The sequence below is a fragment of the Antrostomus carolinensis genome, unplaced genomic scaffold (assembly GCF_000700745.2).
Source record: "Antrostomus carolinensis isolate BGI_N321 unplaced genomic scaffold, ASM70074v2 scaffold826, whole genome shotgun sequence".
NCBI classification, from domain to species: Eukaryota; Metazoa; Chordata; class Aves; order Caprimulgiformes; family Caprimulgidae; genus Antrostomus; species Antrostomus carolinensis.
In genome coordinates, this window is record NW_010319609.1 from 16,010 (window position 1) to 34,077 (window position 18,068).

Consider the following 18,068-nt stretch of genomic DNA (forward strand, 5'->3'; position numbering starts at 1 on the left):
AGTGAGATTACTGGGAATCTTTCCTGGCAGCTCCTTTTTGTCTGGCCCTGATCGCTAACAAACCCCCAGTGAGAACTTTAGGTGAGTCCTAACTAGTGCTGAGAGTGGTCTCCACTGTTGCCGGGATTTGCTGTACTCATCAACTCAACACCACCTGCATTAGCAACACCCAGCGACTCCCTTGGCTGAACTCTGATCCGTGTCTTGCCCACCAAATCCCACAGGATTAACTTTGTGGAGGTCATATTTCTGGAAGGGAAAGGGTGAAAATAATCAAACCAGTAATGCCAAGTGCTTTATGTTCAGGAAGATGGTAAAAGCAAGTGCTGGAAAAAAAAAAAAAACCAAGAAGAGTTCAGAACCAACATTTAGTGTAAATTCTCTTACCCATTAGATCAATTACTGTACCTGTGATTCAGGAAAAGCCTGAGAAGAGAGAAGACAGCTTAAAACATACCGGAGATACGGCACGGCTCAGGATATGATGCTGCTGGATTATAATCAGTCAAGAGGAGGGGATGGAGTCAAACTTTTCCCGAGTATTTGCTATGCACAGGAGGGTGACTTCTCTCATTTCAGTTTGCTCAAAGTTATCTGCTGAAGGAGACCCTCACCCTTGCCCTCCCAGGAACTGGAGGAACACTGGGAAAGGGGAGCTTGCTGTCTGAAATCAAGCTGGGATTCAAGCTTGATTTAACCAGGTGTGGATCCAAGCTACGTCCTACAATGCTGAACCCTCACCTAAGACATTCCTGGTTTTGTCTCTCGCAGTGTACAAGCTCTATTTCAGACAGCATATATTCTTTGGAGAAAGGCCTCTGCATATCTTCTCATGGGATAAGCCTGACTTGGTTGCCTCTCACGCCAGTCTTATAACAGCTCTTACACAAAGGACTTGGGTTCTAGCTCATCCTCCACCAGGACTGAGGTGGCCTTTTCTGTCCTCTCAACCTTGAGATCTGGAATTTTTTTTCCAGCTTCAGGTGATCTTACTTCTGCCTACATCACAGGGAAAACCCTTCTTCATGAACCCTGGACGGTGACACGAGCAGAACAAGTGGCACTGTGCTTAGTCCTCTCCATGTCACCTACAACTATTCAAGCCTAGCTCCCTTTTCACACTGCAAAAGCCAACGCTGACGGAGGCAGCGAGCTCTCCGAAGGCACTTGCTACAGAAATCGCTACATAACCAGTGTGTTTAGCACTTCAATTTAAATTTAAAGGATTTGAGTTCACACTAGACCTGGGTAGGAGAATGTTTAAAGGCATGAGGACTACATTGCTTCTTATTATATATACAGTAAAAACCAGGACAGTCTAAGGCACGTGGATCTGGTCTAGTCAGGTCACCACACTTAGTAATGACATAAGCAGCTACGTTTCACTATTTTAGGGCACGCTTCAACCTGAGGTAGGACCAAAGAGTATATTGCAGAAGGGCACATAGGCTTTGACAATATCTAGGTCATGAATATTATCAATAGGAAGCAGTCTTTCCTCCAGTACTTGTGACAAGTCACACCTTTCTGTGCTTTTCAGAAGAGTAATTAAAAAAAATAGCAAAAAAAGAAAAAGAAAACCAGAATATATGCAGGACTAACAGAGTTGCTGGTGAAAACCATTTTCCTCCTAAAATGTAGAAGAAACAATGGGGGAGAAAGGCGGAGGAGGGAAAGATGAACAAGGCAGGGTGATGAAAGGCATTCTAGCAGAGGGCATAACATCTCAGCAGGTACCTACTGCTCTTGTGGAAAGTGTGATTTCGTTCTTGGCAATGCAAGTACCACCTACCACAGGCCAGTGACGTTTGGAAAAGGGAAGGCAATGTAGAAAAGAAGTTTGACGTGGGGCTGATTTGCTGAAGCAGCAAAAGACTGAGCTGGTTGGCTTCAAAAGAGGCTGGGAAAATAGCCCCAGAGCTGGGGAGGGGCACGGATCGTCCCCTGGAACTAGCTAGCTAGAAATGAGTAATTTGACAAGAGCAGAAAGCTCCTTACATCATCATTGTCACTGTCCACACTGCCCTTCTTCTTTTTCTTCTTCTTCTCATCCTCTTTCTTTTTCTTGTCCTTTTCTGGAATGACGTCGTCAAGAAAGCTTAAGTCATGCTGGGAGAAGAGGTAGTCCATGGCTTTTCTGACTGCTACAAGTGCCAGGATCTGAAAAGGCAAGAGAGGGACTTCTTGGTCACATTTTACCTTTAACTGAGAACACTTTGTGCATTCCTCTTGGTGCTGCTTCTTAATCCCACATACTTTAATTCTGGTTGTAAATGAACATACAGAGAACAAGGTGACTGCGGAGAACAAGGTGACTGCTTCACGTCGGAATACACAGGAGCAATGTACAGAAAAGAGTATGTAATCGCTTAACACTCCTGCAGTGACAAAGGTCATCTCTAAGATCCAGCTGACAGGCATCAGGCAAAATAACAGAGAGACCAAAAAAGAGAGTATTGTTATTTATTTTTGGATTCAGCCTACACATGCACCTTCACAGGGGCAGCCTGAGTAATTGTCTTTACTTTTTTTCTCATCACTTCCCCAGATCTAAGAAGTCTTAAGAAATTATACAGGGGCCAAACTGTGCCCTCAGGGTTTGCAAAATATAGTTGACTAGGATTGTGGCTGCACGAAACCAGAGGAAAAGCTTATTCTGTGCAAGACAGCAATCAAAGACACTGGGGAAAAAAGAAGGGACATGTCTGAAATGGGTGTTTACAGCAAGGCCAAGGTCACACGTGTGCTTTACCAAAGGGTACACCAAGAGACTGAAAGCTTGGCTGCTAAAAGGTATTCTCAACAACTGAAGACTGCCTTTAAGATGAAGAGTTTGTTCTGAGCAGTGCTGATCACCAGCACAAACAGTTCCTAGGAAAGGACCTCAAGCTTTGACTTGCGTAACTTAAGAGGCGATTACGGAAGTGAGAAATTACTCAGGGTATGGAAAGGTGCCATGTAGACTCCCGTGATCATCCCATTATGAATTACTTCTGTATTAAAAGTGCTTTTCCTTCAAATAAACAGAGCTTTGGCTATTGGCCAGATCTTCACAAACTGGAAGTTTATAGTCAGTGCAAATAACTGAGGTTTCATCAGATCCAGCTAGGTCTAAGCTGTGACCGTACCTTCACCGAGGTTGCACTGTTGTAACAAAACTGAGCAGACTTAGGGTTTGCTCAGATTCTCTCTATTAGGAGCAAAGAGAAAGAGCATCCAGATCTTTGACTCAGTTTTAAACAGCAGTACAACACAGCCATGAAAGCGCGATGGAACGGCGTAGCGGTGGGAACTGCCGATTTTTAACACCTTTATACATGAGCATGTGTCCCAGCAAGAACATTTGCAGGATTTTTTTTACTTGCGTCACCTTTTCCCTTCTGATTTCACCAGCAGCAGAGAACAAACACTTGTCCTTGTTCTGTTTTCTGCTTTCCCTCCTTCTCTCCCTGAAATAAGCACTGCAGTTCATAACTACACCCACAACTGAAATTTTACTTGCCCATAAACCTGAAACTAGGTGACATTAGGCCCAGATTTCTTAAGGGAGTTGCATAAAGCTTTGACTTTGCAGCAGTCAGACACATCTCCAAGCCAGAGAGCAGACTTGGCAGCATCTCTGTGCACGCAGCTAAGATGCCACTGGATCTACTCCGTGCTCCCTCATTTAGGATCCATGGTCACAGGTTTTGATGCCTGAGGCAAAGCATATGTGTAAACTCCCTTTAACACTCGTTTGGTTTTTCTTTGGCTGAAGTGCCTAATTGTGTCTCTAGCTCTACTAATAATGTAAACGCACAGAAAACAGTTTCACTATTCACTATTCCCCTTCTTTGATGTAGATACTAAATCAGACTACCTGCACAGTGTATATTTACAAAATACTTCTTCTATATGATGAATATTTTATCTCTCAACGTCCAAAATGAATCTTAACATGACTCTGATATGCATTATTAGAAAGACGACACACATTCTACAAACTTACATTTCATCCTCCAACGTGAAACACAGGAATCAACATTACTGTCTTTTTACTCAAGTTCAAGGAAAAAAAATATTCTCTTTTTTGCTCTTGATTTCCTTGGGTTTGTCAAATTTTGCTACTTAGAAGCACGAGAGACATTTTTTCATGTTCTGTACAGTAATTATCGTGGGCTAAGAAAGGAAAACTTTGCACCTCTCATTCATTCATGCACCTCAAGGAGAAAACACAGCAAATGTAACCTTGGCAGCCAGGAATGGTCAGAATTAACTACACCTTTCTGGAAAAAAATTAACTTTCCAGGCTTGTTTTCTTCCAGAGGATTTATGTAAAGGCAGCCACGGCAACAATGACCCTGTGAACTCTTTACATCAGTGCTGTGAATGGAGGCACAGCCCTGAGCTAGGGATGTGACAGGGAGAGGCTGGATTTGCCTGTTTATGGGGGGGTATGACCGTGTGTGGAAGGCTGTGATGGGGAATGTCACCTACCATGACAGGGAATATGATAGCAGCTACGGTTGACTTGAGGATCCAGAGGAGAGCCAGGCACACCACCTGCAAGAAGGTGAACAGATGGACCCTGCGTAGAGGGACGTGGCGCAGGTAGATAAAGTCAGGCTGGTGTTTTAGAGGCATCAAGAGCAACTTCAGACGATCCATGAACTGGAAAGGAAAAGAAATGAACGTTTAAATGAAATATAGGATACATAAAAGAAAGAGATACAAAAGCATTACTCCACTATGAAGTGTGACCTTGAAGCAACTCGCTTTCCTTCCACAACAGAAACCCAGTAGGAAACCCAGCACAGCTGCTCTATCCTGACTGACTTGTGCTCAGTGCAGGGTGGGCTGAACATGTTAACTCGGTTGTGTCAAGTGAAGGTCCTAGGTCTACACTGGATTTAGCAGCTAAAGAGAGACATGGGAGCAAAATACCTCCCAAAGCAAGGCCTTTATTTTAAGGAACAGGACTCCATGTACTCTGGTGACCAGTGTGTAAACCAACAAATGGAAGTGCCAGTGGAAACTGCTCCACTGGCTTCTAAAAAATGGTCCTGATCTGCTGTGGCTGTGGACACAGGGAGTTTTCTCTTGAAGGGAGTGCTTCACTACCCACAAAACAAAGAAAACAAGATGAATGGCCAAACTATGGTCAGTACCAAACTTTGTGACTCTTCTGCCACCCTCCCCTGCCCTGCTCCTGCCAAAGAAGGACATTCAGGATTTAAAAACAAGGCTTTTTTTTTTTTTTAACATATAAATTGGGAGCAGAGGTCAACAGAGGTGAGTGCAGACATCACAGAGAACAGAAAGGCACCTAACCAAAGACTGAGGAAGACAGGCAGCTTTTCTGGCAGCGTCCCTTGACCCGTGCTGGACCGGATGGACTTGGGAGTTAAACCAAAACCGGGATTTCTCATCAAGTGAAAAACATCCTTGATCAGGAGAAAACAAACTGCCCAGTCCCCTGACCACCTGGGCCGAGCAGCAGGGGAAATCCCTTCCAGGAGAACCGACCCCAAGGTGGCCCTTACAATCCCCTCGTTGTCCCCTGCCTGAAGGCGGGCTCGCTGCCCACTGCGGAGACCAGAGTGATCTCACACCAGTGAATGAGAGCTGGGGCCATCTGAAAGAATAACCAAGGAAATTCTCATGGTGCTCAGAGAACAGGCAGTCTTTTCCCGTTAGAGCACAACCAAGGGCTAAAAAGAAAGGCCAGAATTAATAGGGTGCCAGAAAGCAACAAAACCACTTCCAGTTTCCTAGGGCCAATTACAGACACTGTGTTGTGAGAAAGGCTCCTTACGTAATATTTCCTCAACGACAAAGAAAGGGGCTTGGCTTCCCCTCCCCGGCAAACAGCAATGTTCCCGCTCGTTTAACACTGCTGCCATAAATCATCTTCCCTTGTTTTCCTTCAGTCTGCTACAACCATGCCCTGGCAGAGGACCCGAGCCATCCTGGGAATGAGCCTGGGGTCTCTGCGAGCACAGGCTGCCCTCAGCATCGCTGAGCTGGAGGGGGAAGATGGACCCCAGCTCTTCACCAAGCACCCCTATCGCCCACAGGGCCCAGACCTGGCTGCTCTCCCCCTGTGCAGACAGATCCCCTTTGGTCTCGATCTCAGCAGAGCCAGCCTGCAGCAATGTGTGTCAAGAGCTGCTGACCTTCCTGGGTTTCTTGGGAAGGAAAACAGGTGGTGAAGGAGAAGGGAAAGCCCAGAGGACTGTGAGAGCAACCCCATGCTGGTTAATGATTGCCATCTTCTGGAGCCTGCTCCAGGCCCTTGGAAGGGACTCACCTGCACGCCATTGAGGGACGCGACACCCATGTAGAGGAAGACACCGTAGAGCACAGGCATGGGAATGAACTGTGGGGGAAGAGCAGGAGAAACCAAGTGAACAACCTCACCACACACAATGCACCGTTAACACCCAGTAGGATGCAATTCCTAGCCTGTGTGTGATCAACTCAAAATCGCACCGAGGAGCAGACAATGCAGAGTAATCAAGTGGTTTGTAAATCCTTCCGCTGTGTTTTGAGAGCTGCAAGAACATTTGTGCCATCACTGCAGGGCTGAGGACAAGGGCAGGGGTTGAACAAACCCTGGGCTCTCCCACTTCACTGCCACTTGGATGTCTCTCCAAGAACCAAAGGGAAGGAAGCCAGCCAGCACCAGGCAGTCAGCAAATTAAAGAAGAGTCGGGGTAAACATGTTCCAGTAAGCTTCAAACTGCTTTTCACCTCTTAGTTTCTGGCAAGACTAGAAGTAGAAGGCAGAGAAGAAGAAAAGGCAGCTATGACTGTGGTTATGTCCATCTCAGTAAGCCATGGAAATCCATCCAGAAAGGCTCTCGAGTCCCACCTCAGCAATCACAGTCATGCCAACCGAACCTCTGACCGCTCCATCTTTCACTCACATTAATCCGTAACCATTCACAAACACAGGACCGTGAGTTAACTTCCTCCACTGCCAGGAACTGTCCTTTCAATCATCAATTTCTTCTCCCTCAAGCGCTAATTGCTGCCCATTCCTCCATCACTGGTCCTGCCATCAGGGACATCTTCCTTCATAAGCAAGGAAGGTGCATGGTAACAACACACACGCTCCCCAGAAGGAGTATCTGTCCCTCCAACCCGAAGCACAAAGCTTTCCTCAACGGCAAAAGCCACCGCACAGTTGCCAAGAGGGGAAAGTGCTCCTCAGCCCCACAACAAAGCTGCGCGCAGCCAGCGTGGCGTGACATCAACGGGAGCACTTGGGCACAAACCACACGTGGGAGCCGAGTACCCGCCTTTGTGTGGTTTATTTGAACCCAAGAAGGATGGAAAGAGCTCTCCCCCTGTACTTGGAGAGCCCCCGTGCAGTGACAGGCAGCTGCCACTGAAAGGCAGCCACAGCACAGCCAAGGCGCCCACACAACCCGTGGCCAGCACGGCTGCTGCAGGAGCCTGTGTCTTCCAACCTGTGCAGGAAACTCATTAAAGAGGCAAATCACACCACAGTTATTCAGTGTTTCCCCTACCATATTATTAATTATTTGCTGGGTCAAAAACATAGTGCCAGGCATATATCCCTGCAGGCCTCGATCCCAAATACACACGTTCCACCTGGGCACACGAGCACCGAAGTCACCAGGCCAAATGCCACCCCAGACCAAAGCCTCCCTGCCTACATTTTTCTCTTCCCTCATAGAATCAATAACAGAGTCATAGAATACCAGGTTGGAAACGACCTCAAGGATCATCTGGTCCAACCTTTCTTGGCAAAAGCACGTTCTAGACAAGATGGCCCAGCACCCTGTCCAGCTGAATCTTAAAAACGTCCGATGTTGGGGAATCCACCACTTCCCTGGGGAGATTATTGCAATGCCTGATCTTTCTCATTGTCAAAAAATTTCCTCTTTCATCCCATCGGAATCTCCCCAGGAGCAACTTGTACCCATTACCCCTTGTCTTTACCAGGTGACTTCCTTCTTTGTAGCCACCTTTTAAGTACTGGAACATGGTGATGAGATCTCCTCTAAACCTTCTTTTCTCAAGGCTGAACAAACTCAGTTCTCTCAGCTTTTCCTCATGTGGCAGGTTTCCTTTGATCATCTTTGTGGCCTTTCTCTGGACCATCTCCAGCCTCTCCCCATCTTTTTTGAACAGTGGGGACCAAAACCGAACACAGTATTCCAGGTGTGGCCGGACAAGTGCCAAGCAGAGTGAAATAATGACTTATTTTATATCTGCTGGTGATGCCCTTGTTGATGCAACCCAGCATCCTGTTGGCCTTCTTCCCTGAGGCTCATTCCCTGTCACCTCCTGTGAGCTTCTTGATTGCTAGTTCATCCTTCTATTGGATTTATTTGCTTCCTTGAGTGAGCTGCATTGATATTTCACATTAAAAGCCAAAGGTTTTTTCCCCGTAGCCTGGGTTCAATGATCTGCCATCAGCTTGTGCCATCACAGGGAGGGACGGGGAGTCAGCCTGTGGTTCATGTAGCCATGAGTGTCCAAGGGATTCAAAATCCTCACTGGATTTGAGGGATTAGATGAGACAAGGTAGCATCTCCTCCGGCAAGTTTGGTAGGAAGCTTTCAGAGTTTAGCTTTCTAGTTCATTTACATGGCTGTCTTTCCCCCTTTTTCTATTTCTTTCTGGTTTTGTTTTTTCTTTTAAAAAAGAAAAATATCCAAATATTATTTCACCCTTCCACAATAATTAATCCTGTAAATCATCCCTAGGTGAAACTTCATTACATTATCCTGCAGAGGAGCAAAGGGAGCTTTCATTTTGGATGACTTTCTTCTAGCAAAGTATTCACTAACTACGGGGTTGCTGGCTGCGGCACTCCGAGCAAACCTACTGCTAGCCAACAGAGTTAAAAATGTATTTATAGGAAAGTGCCTGTCATTTTCCTAGCAGGGCTGAGAATGTTTCTGTGGACATCTGCCATAACTGAGCAGAAACATCAGTGACACTCAAAACCAGCACAAACACCGCAAAACCCACAAAAACCAAAGATGAGATTATTCTGTGGATTGCCTGTTTTATTGAATTTGGGATCGTTAGCGTTCAATTTGCTGCTGGCATGAGAAGACTTAAAACGTTCTGCAAATGCATTTAGCAAAGCAGTTCTCTCGAGCAGGGGACCCTGCCACTGGAGTTTGCTAAAGGTCCTGAAACCCTGCCAGGTACTTCTTGCTGGCACGTGGGCGAGGAGCGTGCCGATTTATCCTCAGGCGTCCTCCCGCCAGGATCTTCCCCATACATGTTCTTAGGGGAAGCACAGACAAATAATTAACGAATGAAGCAATAACAGTGGAAAGAATAGACCCCAGTGGAACAGGGGAAGAGAGATCTTGCAGGGAAAGGTCACATGAACTAATGAACAGAATTATTACAATCAGGCATTAAATTAAGGGCACGGAAACGCCTGTTTGTGCAGAGGAGGAAACTGTTACCAAGACACAAAAATTGGCTAGTTGTAAAAACAACCTTAGAAATCAAGAACGGGAACACTCTGACTTTGTAAAGCCACTTTCTCCACTTCACATGCAGGCAGCATCACTGCTCTCTGCCTGCCTCCTCCCCTTCAGGCTCAAATCTAACTGTGCCTCACAAGCCCTGTAGCTTCCAGCCTCCCCATGACCAAAAACTCATTTGCCTCTTCCAGAAACACTTCTCCAGACACCCGTCTGCTCCATCATGATGTTACGATGCACGATGGTGCCACTGTCTCAGTACATATGTTCCTGTTTTGACATCTGCTCGTACCATCAGTCTATGGATCCCTGGAGATGGGCTTCTGCAGCTGACATCTGTTGTGCAGTATGCCTGCCCTTGGCACTGCTTCCACCATCATCCCCGGAGAAGGCAATATCCTCCACGAGACATGGTTAAGCAGGTTTTCCAGTTTCCTTCTATGATCTAATGATCCACTAAGGATGTGTTCTTCTGTGGCTACGTGCCGGCCAAACACATTTCAGGTCTTGGAAAATAGCTACCCACCTAGATTAAGCAGCACATCAGCAGCACACCTGTCCAGAGCCTTGCCTGAACTCACAACAAATTCAAGAGGTTAAGAAATCACATTTAATTGCACTGCTTCCTCCAGAAACACATTTTCCACACTGCTGAGCTGGGCAGTGCTTCTGAGCAATAAGGTATATGTTATTTTAGGAGGATCTGCACTAAAAGGTGAAAATTTGATTGCTGGGTTGCCTTTTTTTTTAAAAAAAAAGCCAGTTAAGCTGCAGGAGCCTCAGACTGCTGAGGTGTGTGCCTTGGCAGCTGTGCCAGGCAGGGTTCAGCTCCGCTACGGCACTGGCAATGGTCCCAAAGATTTTTGGCCAGAACTGTACCCATGGACTAACACCATCAGCTGTTGGCTCTGCTCATTGCCACCAATTCTGTGTATTCTCTCTCATCAAAATAACCTCCTCCCACTGGGCCGTGCACACAGCCTGTGAGTAAGCACCAAATGAAGATATTCTTCAGGTATATGTGTTAAGATGTGGGCACATTGAAATAAAAGCAAATGTACTTGTAAAACTACAAATCCATCTGTTAACCTCCACACGGAAACTCTACTGCATTGCCAAGCGTTCTTCCATCGTGCCACCAGCAGGCTCTCAAGCTTTAACCACAATATATTTTCCACAAAACACAAGCACAGCAGAAGTATAAGAGTGTGAAATGAAAGGAAACTTAACCTGATGCAAACAGGGAAGAAAAATCCTAAAACGAAAAAAATGACAGCCCCCAAGACCACCAGCCCTGAACTCTGTCACTATTACTGTCGAGCACACTACAATGTTATTTTCTCCTTCCAAAAGGTTTGGATTTAAGCTTCTGGAAAGTGGTAAAACTGTAACAGTAATTCTCACTCATCTCCTTTTTCACACTTCAATAAGGAGCTTTTTTAGCAGCCTGACAGTTGCTGTGGCCTTACTTCAGCTGTGTGAGCAGAAGGAAGCCAAGAAGGTGATATCCTTACCTTTAGGATGGGAGCCATAAAGACAGACACACCAGTCAGAATGAAAACGATGACTCCAGTGACTCTCTGCTCCCTGAAACAAAAGCACAAGGTGAGCAGGATGGCTTCAGCTTTCACTCTGGTTTTATTCCCTCCCAGAGCACCCAAAAGCAACACAAAGCCTGACAACTCATTTTTGCAGCCACATTTTCAAAGCAGACCGGCGATTACAAGCCAACAGCATCAGGCAGGTATCTTGACCCCAACCAAGCCTCATACAGCTCTTTTTTCAAACACCAGATCAGTTTTTGTATGCTGCCTTAGCTCTGCTGTTTGTGGATCAACAGAGTACTGCTACTGAGTAAGGAGGAGTGTGTTTACATGTTAAACATTAGAAACCGTTAACTAGCAATCCAAATTCTCTGCACGGCGGTATTTATAGCATGCTAACAGGTGATAAATCATTAGCTCTCCACTCTTAGATTAGTAGTGTATTTTAAGCCCTGGTCATAGTGCTCCAGCAGTTGGATAAATGACCCAGGCCTTTGTGGGGTGCTGATCATGTGCCTTCATTGCCACCCGCAACCGCTCGTATACCCGAAAATACTTGCACCAGTAATATCTCAGAGTACTGAAAGTTAGGCCATTCAATTTCTATTTACTCACCTAAATGAGTGGCCTGATTTCCAGAAGTGCTCCTACTGAAAGCACTTCAGACCACTTAATTAAGGCAACCAAATAGAGAAAAAAAATTGCTTGATTAAGGAGAGCTGACTGCTCCAGGTACAACAGGTTTACCTTTTGTTGGTTGTTAATGTGGCCTGTCTAATTTCCATGGATAAAGAAATCTGCAGGAAATTTATCTCCTTCCTCAAACACTGGAAAACCGTGGTGTCTGATCTGGCTGAATAAACTTCTGAGGAGTCACACGGGGATTTGTTCAAGGAATTATCAGAGACCTGGGCTGCTAAATCTCACAGACGGGTTTGGAAACATGAAGAAAGCAGCACAAAATTCTTCATGACTACTTTGCGGTGTCCCATGGGCACCAGAGTTCTCTCTGTAAAGCTTTGGGTATGTTGGGATGACTTCAACCCACGTGCCCAAAGCAGAGCAAGAAACAGTCCGAGCTCTGGTGCAAAGTGTCCTTCCCTCCCTCCCTCCCTCTGCTCCCACATGTTTGCACGGGCTCTCCCATGCAGGCACTGCATGCAGAACAGCAGTTTTCTTCCTTTTCAAGAAAGAGCATTTGCAAAAGGGCTCCACCAGATACATTTCTAACTGGATATATCCTCTGCGGATAAAAAAAGCTGTAAGGAAGCACACAGCTGATCTGAAGATTTACAGCAAAGCTAAGAGCTATTCCCCCTGAACCTCTGCACGTGTCCTGCTCAAAGCAAGCCCTTTTATAGTACAAACTGATCTTTGCAGGCAAACAAGGCAATGAAAGCCTTTCTGGTCTTCCATACCTCACTCCCAAAAACTTGGGCTGTTCTCCAGGAGCTGAAGTTTCCGTCTCCATCTTCAAGCTGTCAATATGAGCAATGGAGATGACGGTAGCAGCAACATACCAGGGCAGCCCCATAAAGGAGCACACGATCATCAGAACGGCCACCCAGAACAAATCCAGATGATATCCAGCACCTTTCTGTGAACAGAGGCAGATAACCTTCAGCTTAATTATTCTGAACATCTCTGGAAGGGTCAGGGCTCTGGCACGTGGGCAGAGGCACACCAAACAAACAGCATTTCCTTCTACAGCATTTTTTTGGCCAACAGAAGTTGGCATAAGAAATAGCAGAGTAGGAGTCACATCGCTCTTGAAAGGATGAACTACGTGTCTCCACAGGGAAAAAAGGTACATGTTACTGGCCAAAGACCAAGCACCTTGTGTACACTATCATAGAATCATAGACTGGTTTGGGTTGGAAGGGATCTTAAAGCTCATCCAGTTCCAACCCCCCTGCCATCAGCAGGGACACCTTCCACTTAGACCAGGTTGCTCAAAGCCTCATCCAACCTGGCCTTGAACACTTCCAGGGAGGGGGGGCATCCAGAGCTTATCTGGGAAACCTGGTCCAACCAATCTAGTGCTTAGAGGTTGAGTTGGTAGAAGCCAAGTCCTGCGACCAGTCAAATAGCTCTCTACAGAGGTACTTGACACAAGAGACCATGAAGTTAAAGACAATCAGTGAGCATCATCTTCTCCAAAAAATATTTGGTGAGACACACATAGCACACGTATCTCAATGCACAGACACACCCCCGTAGGTTATAATGGGTTTACGGTGTTCTGAAGGAGCTCTGCATTGCCTCTTAAAAACCAAAAATGAAACCCTATATTACAAAGTGCTTTTTTCATAATTATATGTTCCCATTTTTTTTATGAGGTAAACAGTGACAAGCAGAGAGCTTTCAACACCCAAACCACCCTTTAAAACCAGCCCAAAGCCTCACTTCAGTTTCCAGCAGCTGCTGTTGTAAAATAACTCTCAGTATAATGCCTTAATGAAGTCTACCTGAAAGCAACCTTGCAGAAATATGAGGTGACGGGAACATCTGCCATTTGCTGTCTCAGAGTGAGATCTGAACCCCTATATATTCAGGATAGGAAGCAACTGTGGGCTCTCACATTTGGGATGTCACAACTGGTCTGAGTCTGCTGATGGTGCCCGGCGAAGGAGGTACCTTCCTCACCACCCAACCCTAGGCTATCTTGGGGAAAGCAAGAACAGCTGATGGGCCCATTCCCTATCGAAAGGAAAAAGCTGCCCTCATTCTTCACTCCTTTTTAAAGACCTCCGATCTTCTATTTTTTAAATCCTTTAACGAACTAAAACAGGAAATCCATCAGTCACAAGTGCCAAGAGACAAAGTGAAGAAACAGAAGAGCCACCGAAGAAAGTTCTTCAGAAAAATCACTGGAGAAATCTCTAAGGTTTGCTATTTTAAAAAGATTAACCTTTTCTTAATCCTATTCAATTTGATTTTATTGGAAAGAACAAAGGATCTGGACCTGCTCAGTGACCCAGGAGGGAAAGCAACCCAGCTCATCTTGAATAGTCCTCATTGTTGTCCTCATACACGCGCTGCTTACTTTGGCTGGTGGGCAGCACTGGGATGGGCACACAGTGACACCGGGACAATACTTTAGCAAGGCACTAGTAGAAAAACCCCACCCTTCTTCTGGCCCACAGGAGATTTGGTGTATGGAGGTGTTTTTCGGTGCACAGCAGCAGGATTGGACTCAAGAACCCCCAATTAAACAAAAGCGTGTGCTCACAACCGTAACAAAGGAAGCAGGAAGTAATCTTTTTATATTAAACAGTACTTTTCTGGGGTGTTTATCCTTTGTTACTAAAAAAGTACACCCTGTGCTGACAGTATAACCACGTTCAGTGCCTAGAAGCTGAAGAGATGAGAGGCCTCTTCTTCATGGGGGAAGAACAGTGAATATATTCTTCCAGTGATTAAGAAAATGATACGCCTGCTTAGTCAGGTGCAGGAGAAAGACCTAAAACTGAGACCATACGAATGATTAGCCTTCCTCTGAGGAGGATGTGGGCACAGTATTGAATATATCTGCCCAGATTCAGATGGCAAAATGTTCTGAGGGCTTTTTTTTTTTAACCAGCCCCATAAGACCATGAGCCAGCACTCACCAATGTGCACAACAAACCTTTCCCGTTCCCTGTTACTCTGACTTTCTCCTTCAGGTCAAGCTCAGGACAGTCTTAAATCACGTCAGTTGTCTAATGTCCACAGCAACCATATGAGTTAAAACATTTGCCACTTTTTCAAGTAAAAGCTCCATTCAATTTCCAACAGTTTTCCATATAAGTGATGAAGCAGATAACTAAAAAATGACCCAGCATTATCCATGTTTTGAGGGAGTCTTTACTCTGACGGGTTAGACCACTTGAAACTCAGCCCGTCAGCAGAGAGTCTTCTTTTACAGGAATTTAATATTTTTCAACAGAACTGACCGTGCAGGGAAAGGAAAAACCCTACAGGCATGAAAAACCACATAGTGTTGGTCTGGAAAGTTTCTTTTAAAAACATTACTACATCCTAGGCTGTTATATGTCAGCGGATATAAAGTTCTTCTTTAAATAACATCCAACTGCGGCTATGCCCTTGGTATGTCCCAAATCTCTTCAGTTTATTGCTTGTATTTTAGAGCACTGGGCAGCCAACACAGCTGTCCTACTTGGGCCACCTCTGGCTGTCCCCACCACGGCAGCAGCAAACAGGGAGGAGGCCCGTGTCTTTAAGTGAGGACAGTGGTAGGAGGAATATTAGACGTTAAGAGTGATTTGATGCTAGAGGAGAGGTTTGAGTTAGCTGGAGTTGAGCCTGGGACTAGTTTCTCTAGAGAAGTAGAGTCTGTGAAGTGAAGGGCCATTTGGAAGCACCAGAGCTACTGAAACCCAGCAGTTTTGCACATCAGCTGTAAGACAGCAAGTGATCAGAGCCTTCTGCTGGCCACAGTCATCTTCCTGAATGCCTTGTTGAAAGAAATGCCAGAAAGAATATGTGTCAAGCATCCTCACTGGAAAATATCATATACTTCCTAGGTGTTCCTCAACATCAGACCTGGGGACTTGTTTTAAGGGAATGAAGAGTTTTGGTAGCAGGTGTAACCATATTTGCTGGGAATAGTGGACAGCATGCATTTACCCTGCGCAAGCAAACATCCAGAACGACAGACAGGAGCTTTTCTCCCCCTTTTCTCTCTCTGACTGCATTTAATTCAATGATTTCTCACCTCCTGCTGGAAAAGCAGAGCATGCCAGATGGACACATAAAGCAGACAAGTATCTAGCTTTATGTCTGTGGACAGATGTACACCCTCTTTCCTTTTCTAATTCTTCAAATGGCAGAGTCTTGCAGAATTACCAAGGCAAACAACACCTCTGGGGTCAGGGCTAGTAGATTCTGAAACTAACTTCATCCAGCCCTCTACTAAGGTCGACAGTACTACTCCCACAAATAGAATTGCAGGGGTAGCAAGGTTATGAAGGCAGGTAGATGTTGTTTACATCAGTATTCTTCACAAGACAAGCTTTGACTAGCCTATACTTAAAAGTTTTCTTTGCCATTCTCAAATGTTTACAGTTGAAGAGTGAAGCTCTTGCAAGGCAAGATGAAAATATTATAACATTTTAAGAAACATTTTATGTTGACATGAAAAGGGGTTTTAAAGAGAATTTCTGCTTCTCAAAGGAGGGCTGCTCTCATTTTTGCTGGCTCTAGCCACGTTTTTGCCAGATGAGCAATGGGTAGGATGTGATGGGTCTAAGTCCTTTCCTTCCCCTAGAAGGGAAGGAGTAGCTTGCTGGTTTTGTGAAATCAGACTATTCCTGGCATGGGACATGCTTGGGAAGGAAAAGGGAGGAGCAATCCCAAAGATCCTCATGTGAGAATGCTTCAGGCCACATGATGGTGAAGTCAATCAAAATCAGTATGTGCTTACTGAGCAAGACACTGTGAGTTGGCCCTGCACGGGGTTCTCGCTTTAGGAGGAAGGCAAACACTGTGCAACGCTCCAGATTTTCAACTGAATCAGTGGTTTTCCTGGCCAAAACTCTATGCTACTCAACAAAATAAGTATTGCTGTTAAACACCAGCAACTACATTTCTGAGGGGACAGACGTTTCAACACTGCCACAGGTCCTCCTCCGTCTCTAGCACAGAAAAAGCACCGGGCAGCTCTCTGCACACGTGCGAGACACAACGCACACTCACCTTCAGCTTGTGCTCCTTCCTGTTGACGATGACAGCTGTGATTTGCTGGTCCATGAAGATGAGGATAGTCACCAGCAGTGCAGGGATGGCTGCTGCCAGGTACACCCACCACGGGTTCCCTCCAAAAGGTGGGATAAACCAACCCCTCTCGGGACTGGTTGGCTTTTAAGGGCAAAAGGAGAAGAAAGCTTGCATTAGAACCACACTGTAAGAGCGAGGACATCCTAAATGCACTTGTACTTCCAGCAACTGGGCTACCTGAGGTTTACACTTCATCCTTCCCATTAACAGCAACAAAAAGTTCAAAGTGTGGAGGCAGGATTTAGGAGATAAATTAGCCTACCAAAACGATGCTAATAAAAAGGACATCATCTGAGTAAACCAGTCCTTTCCAGATAGCTGGCTACTCTCCAGTTGGGAGAGCAAGTCATTTTATACAGGGCAGAGGAGTGGAAAAGGGAACCTCTTCCAAAGGCCACCAAAGAAGCTGACAACGACATACCTTGAATTCACTTGGCACAATTAGTTTTGGTGTGTCCACACCAACCAGGGCATCTATTCCACAGAAAATCAAAATGGACAAGATAATGGCAAAGTCACTGATGAGCTTCCGGGCCTGAAACAGAAATTGATACCACAACAGTGGTTAGCACTGTGAAACACCATGTCACCCATGCTTTAGCTTCTATGTGATCCTCCAGCCTTGTGTTTGGTGGCAATACAAGATCATAATTTCTTCTTTTGTAGAAACAAAGGTGTGCATTGTCATTTCTGGTGCCGTTTGCCTAACTGTGCCTTGGTACTTAATTGCTTTGTTTGAAAAAAACAAAGCCTAAATGGAATCACAGAAACACAGAATATTAGGGATTGGAAATAATGAAAACAAGTCTAAGGAAAAATAAAATTGCTTTTATAAGAAATTCCCACGTGAATTCTTCAAGGCAGTCTCACTCATGCTACTCTTGACAGCAGCCAACAATCACTGGTATGGAGACCTAGTTCCTCTGCAGCAATGTATGAAGAGACTTTTCAGGATCAGCTTCCAATATTAACAGATACTGAACATTTGCAAATAAACCTAAAAAAACAGTGACTTTTTTAGACATATACAATACTGTCTCATTCTGTTTGCCTTCTGATCTCTGACTCTTTAGGGTCCACGTACTCATGTTTTTCTATGCAGGGCCAGAGACTTTTTTTGACACAAGTCGAGCTCCTCGTGTTATCACAGGATTCCTGAGGTATGGGGCTTTAAGAAGAAATACTGTGTTATCCCCAGACTCCATTCTTTTAATATGACTGACTTTGCAATGCAGATTAAAAAAATAAATAGGAAAGGAAAGAAACGGTATTTTACACCAAACAA

At 45.3% G+C, this 18,068-nt stretch overlaps 1 protein-coding gene across 1 annotated transcript in view; it reads right to left on the reverse strand.

The window, feature by feature from the left end:
* The window catches only part of SLC4A4 (solute carrier family 4 member 4), a 151,174-nt gene that overhangs the window by 5,151 nt on the left and 127,955 nt on the right, over nucleotides 1-18,068 (reverse strand). Inside the window, exons 16-22 of the mRNA XM_029085268.1 lie at nucleotides 17,205-17,318; nucleotides 16,703-16,864; nucleotides 12,424-12,602; nucleotides 10,976-11,048; nucleotides 6,290-6,358; nucleotides 4,477-4,650; nucleotides 1,999-2,160 (exon numbers count right to left, since the gene is read on the reverse strand). Of these exons, the coding sequence (XP_028941101.1) occupies nucleotides 1,999-2,160; nucleotides 4,477-4,650; nucleotides 6,290-6,358; nucleotides 10,976-11,048; nucleotides 12,424-12,602; nucleotides 16,703-16,864; nucleotides 17,205-17,318 (933 nt within the window). The remainder of the gene's footprint in view (nucleotides 1-1,998; nucleotides 2,161-4,476; nucleotides 4,651-6,289; nucleotides 6,359-10,975; nucleotides 11,049-12,423; nucleotides 12,603-16,702; nucleotides 16,865-17,204; nucleotides 17,319-18,068) is intronic.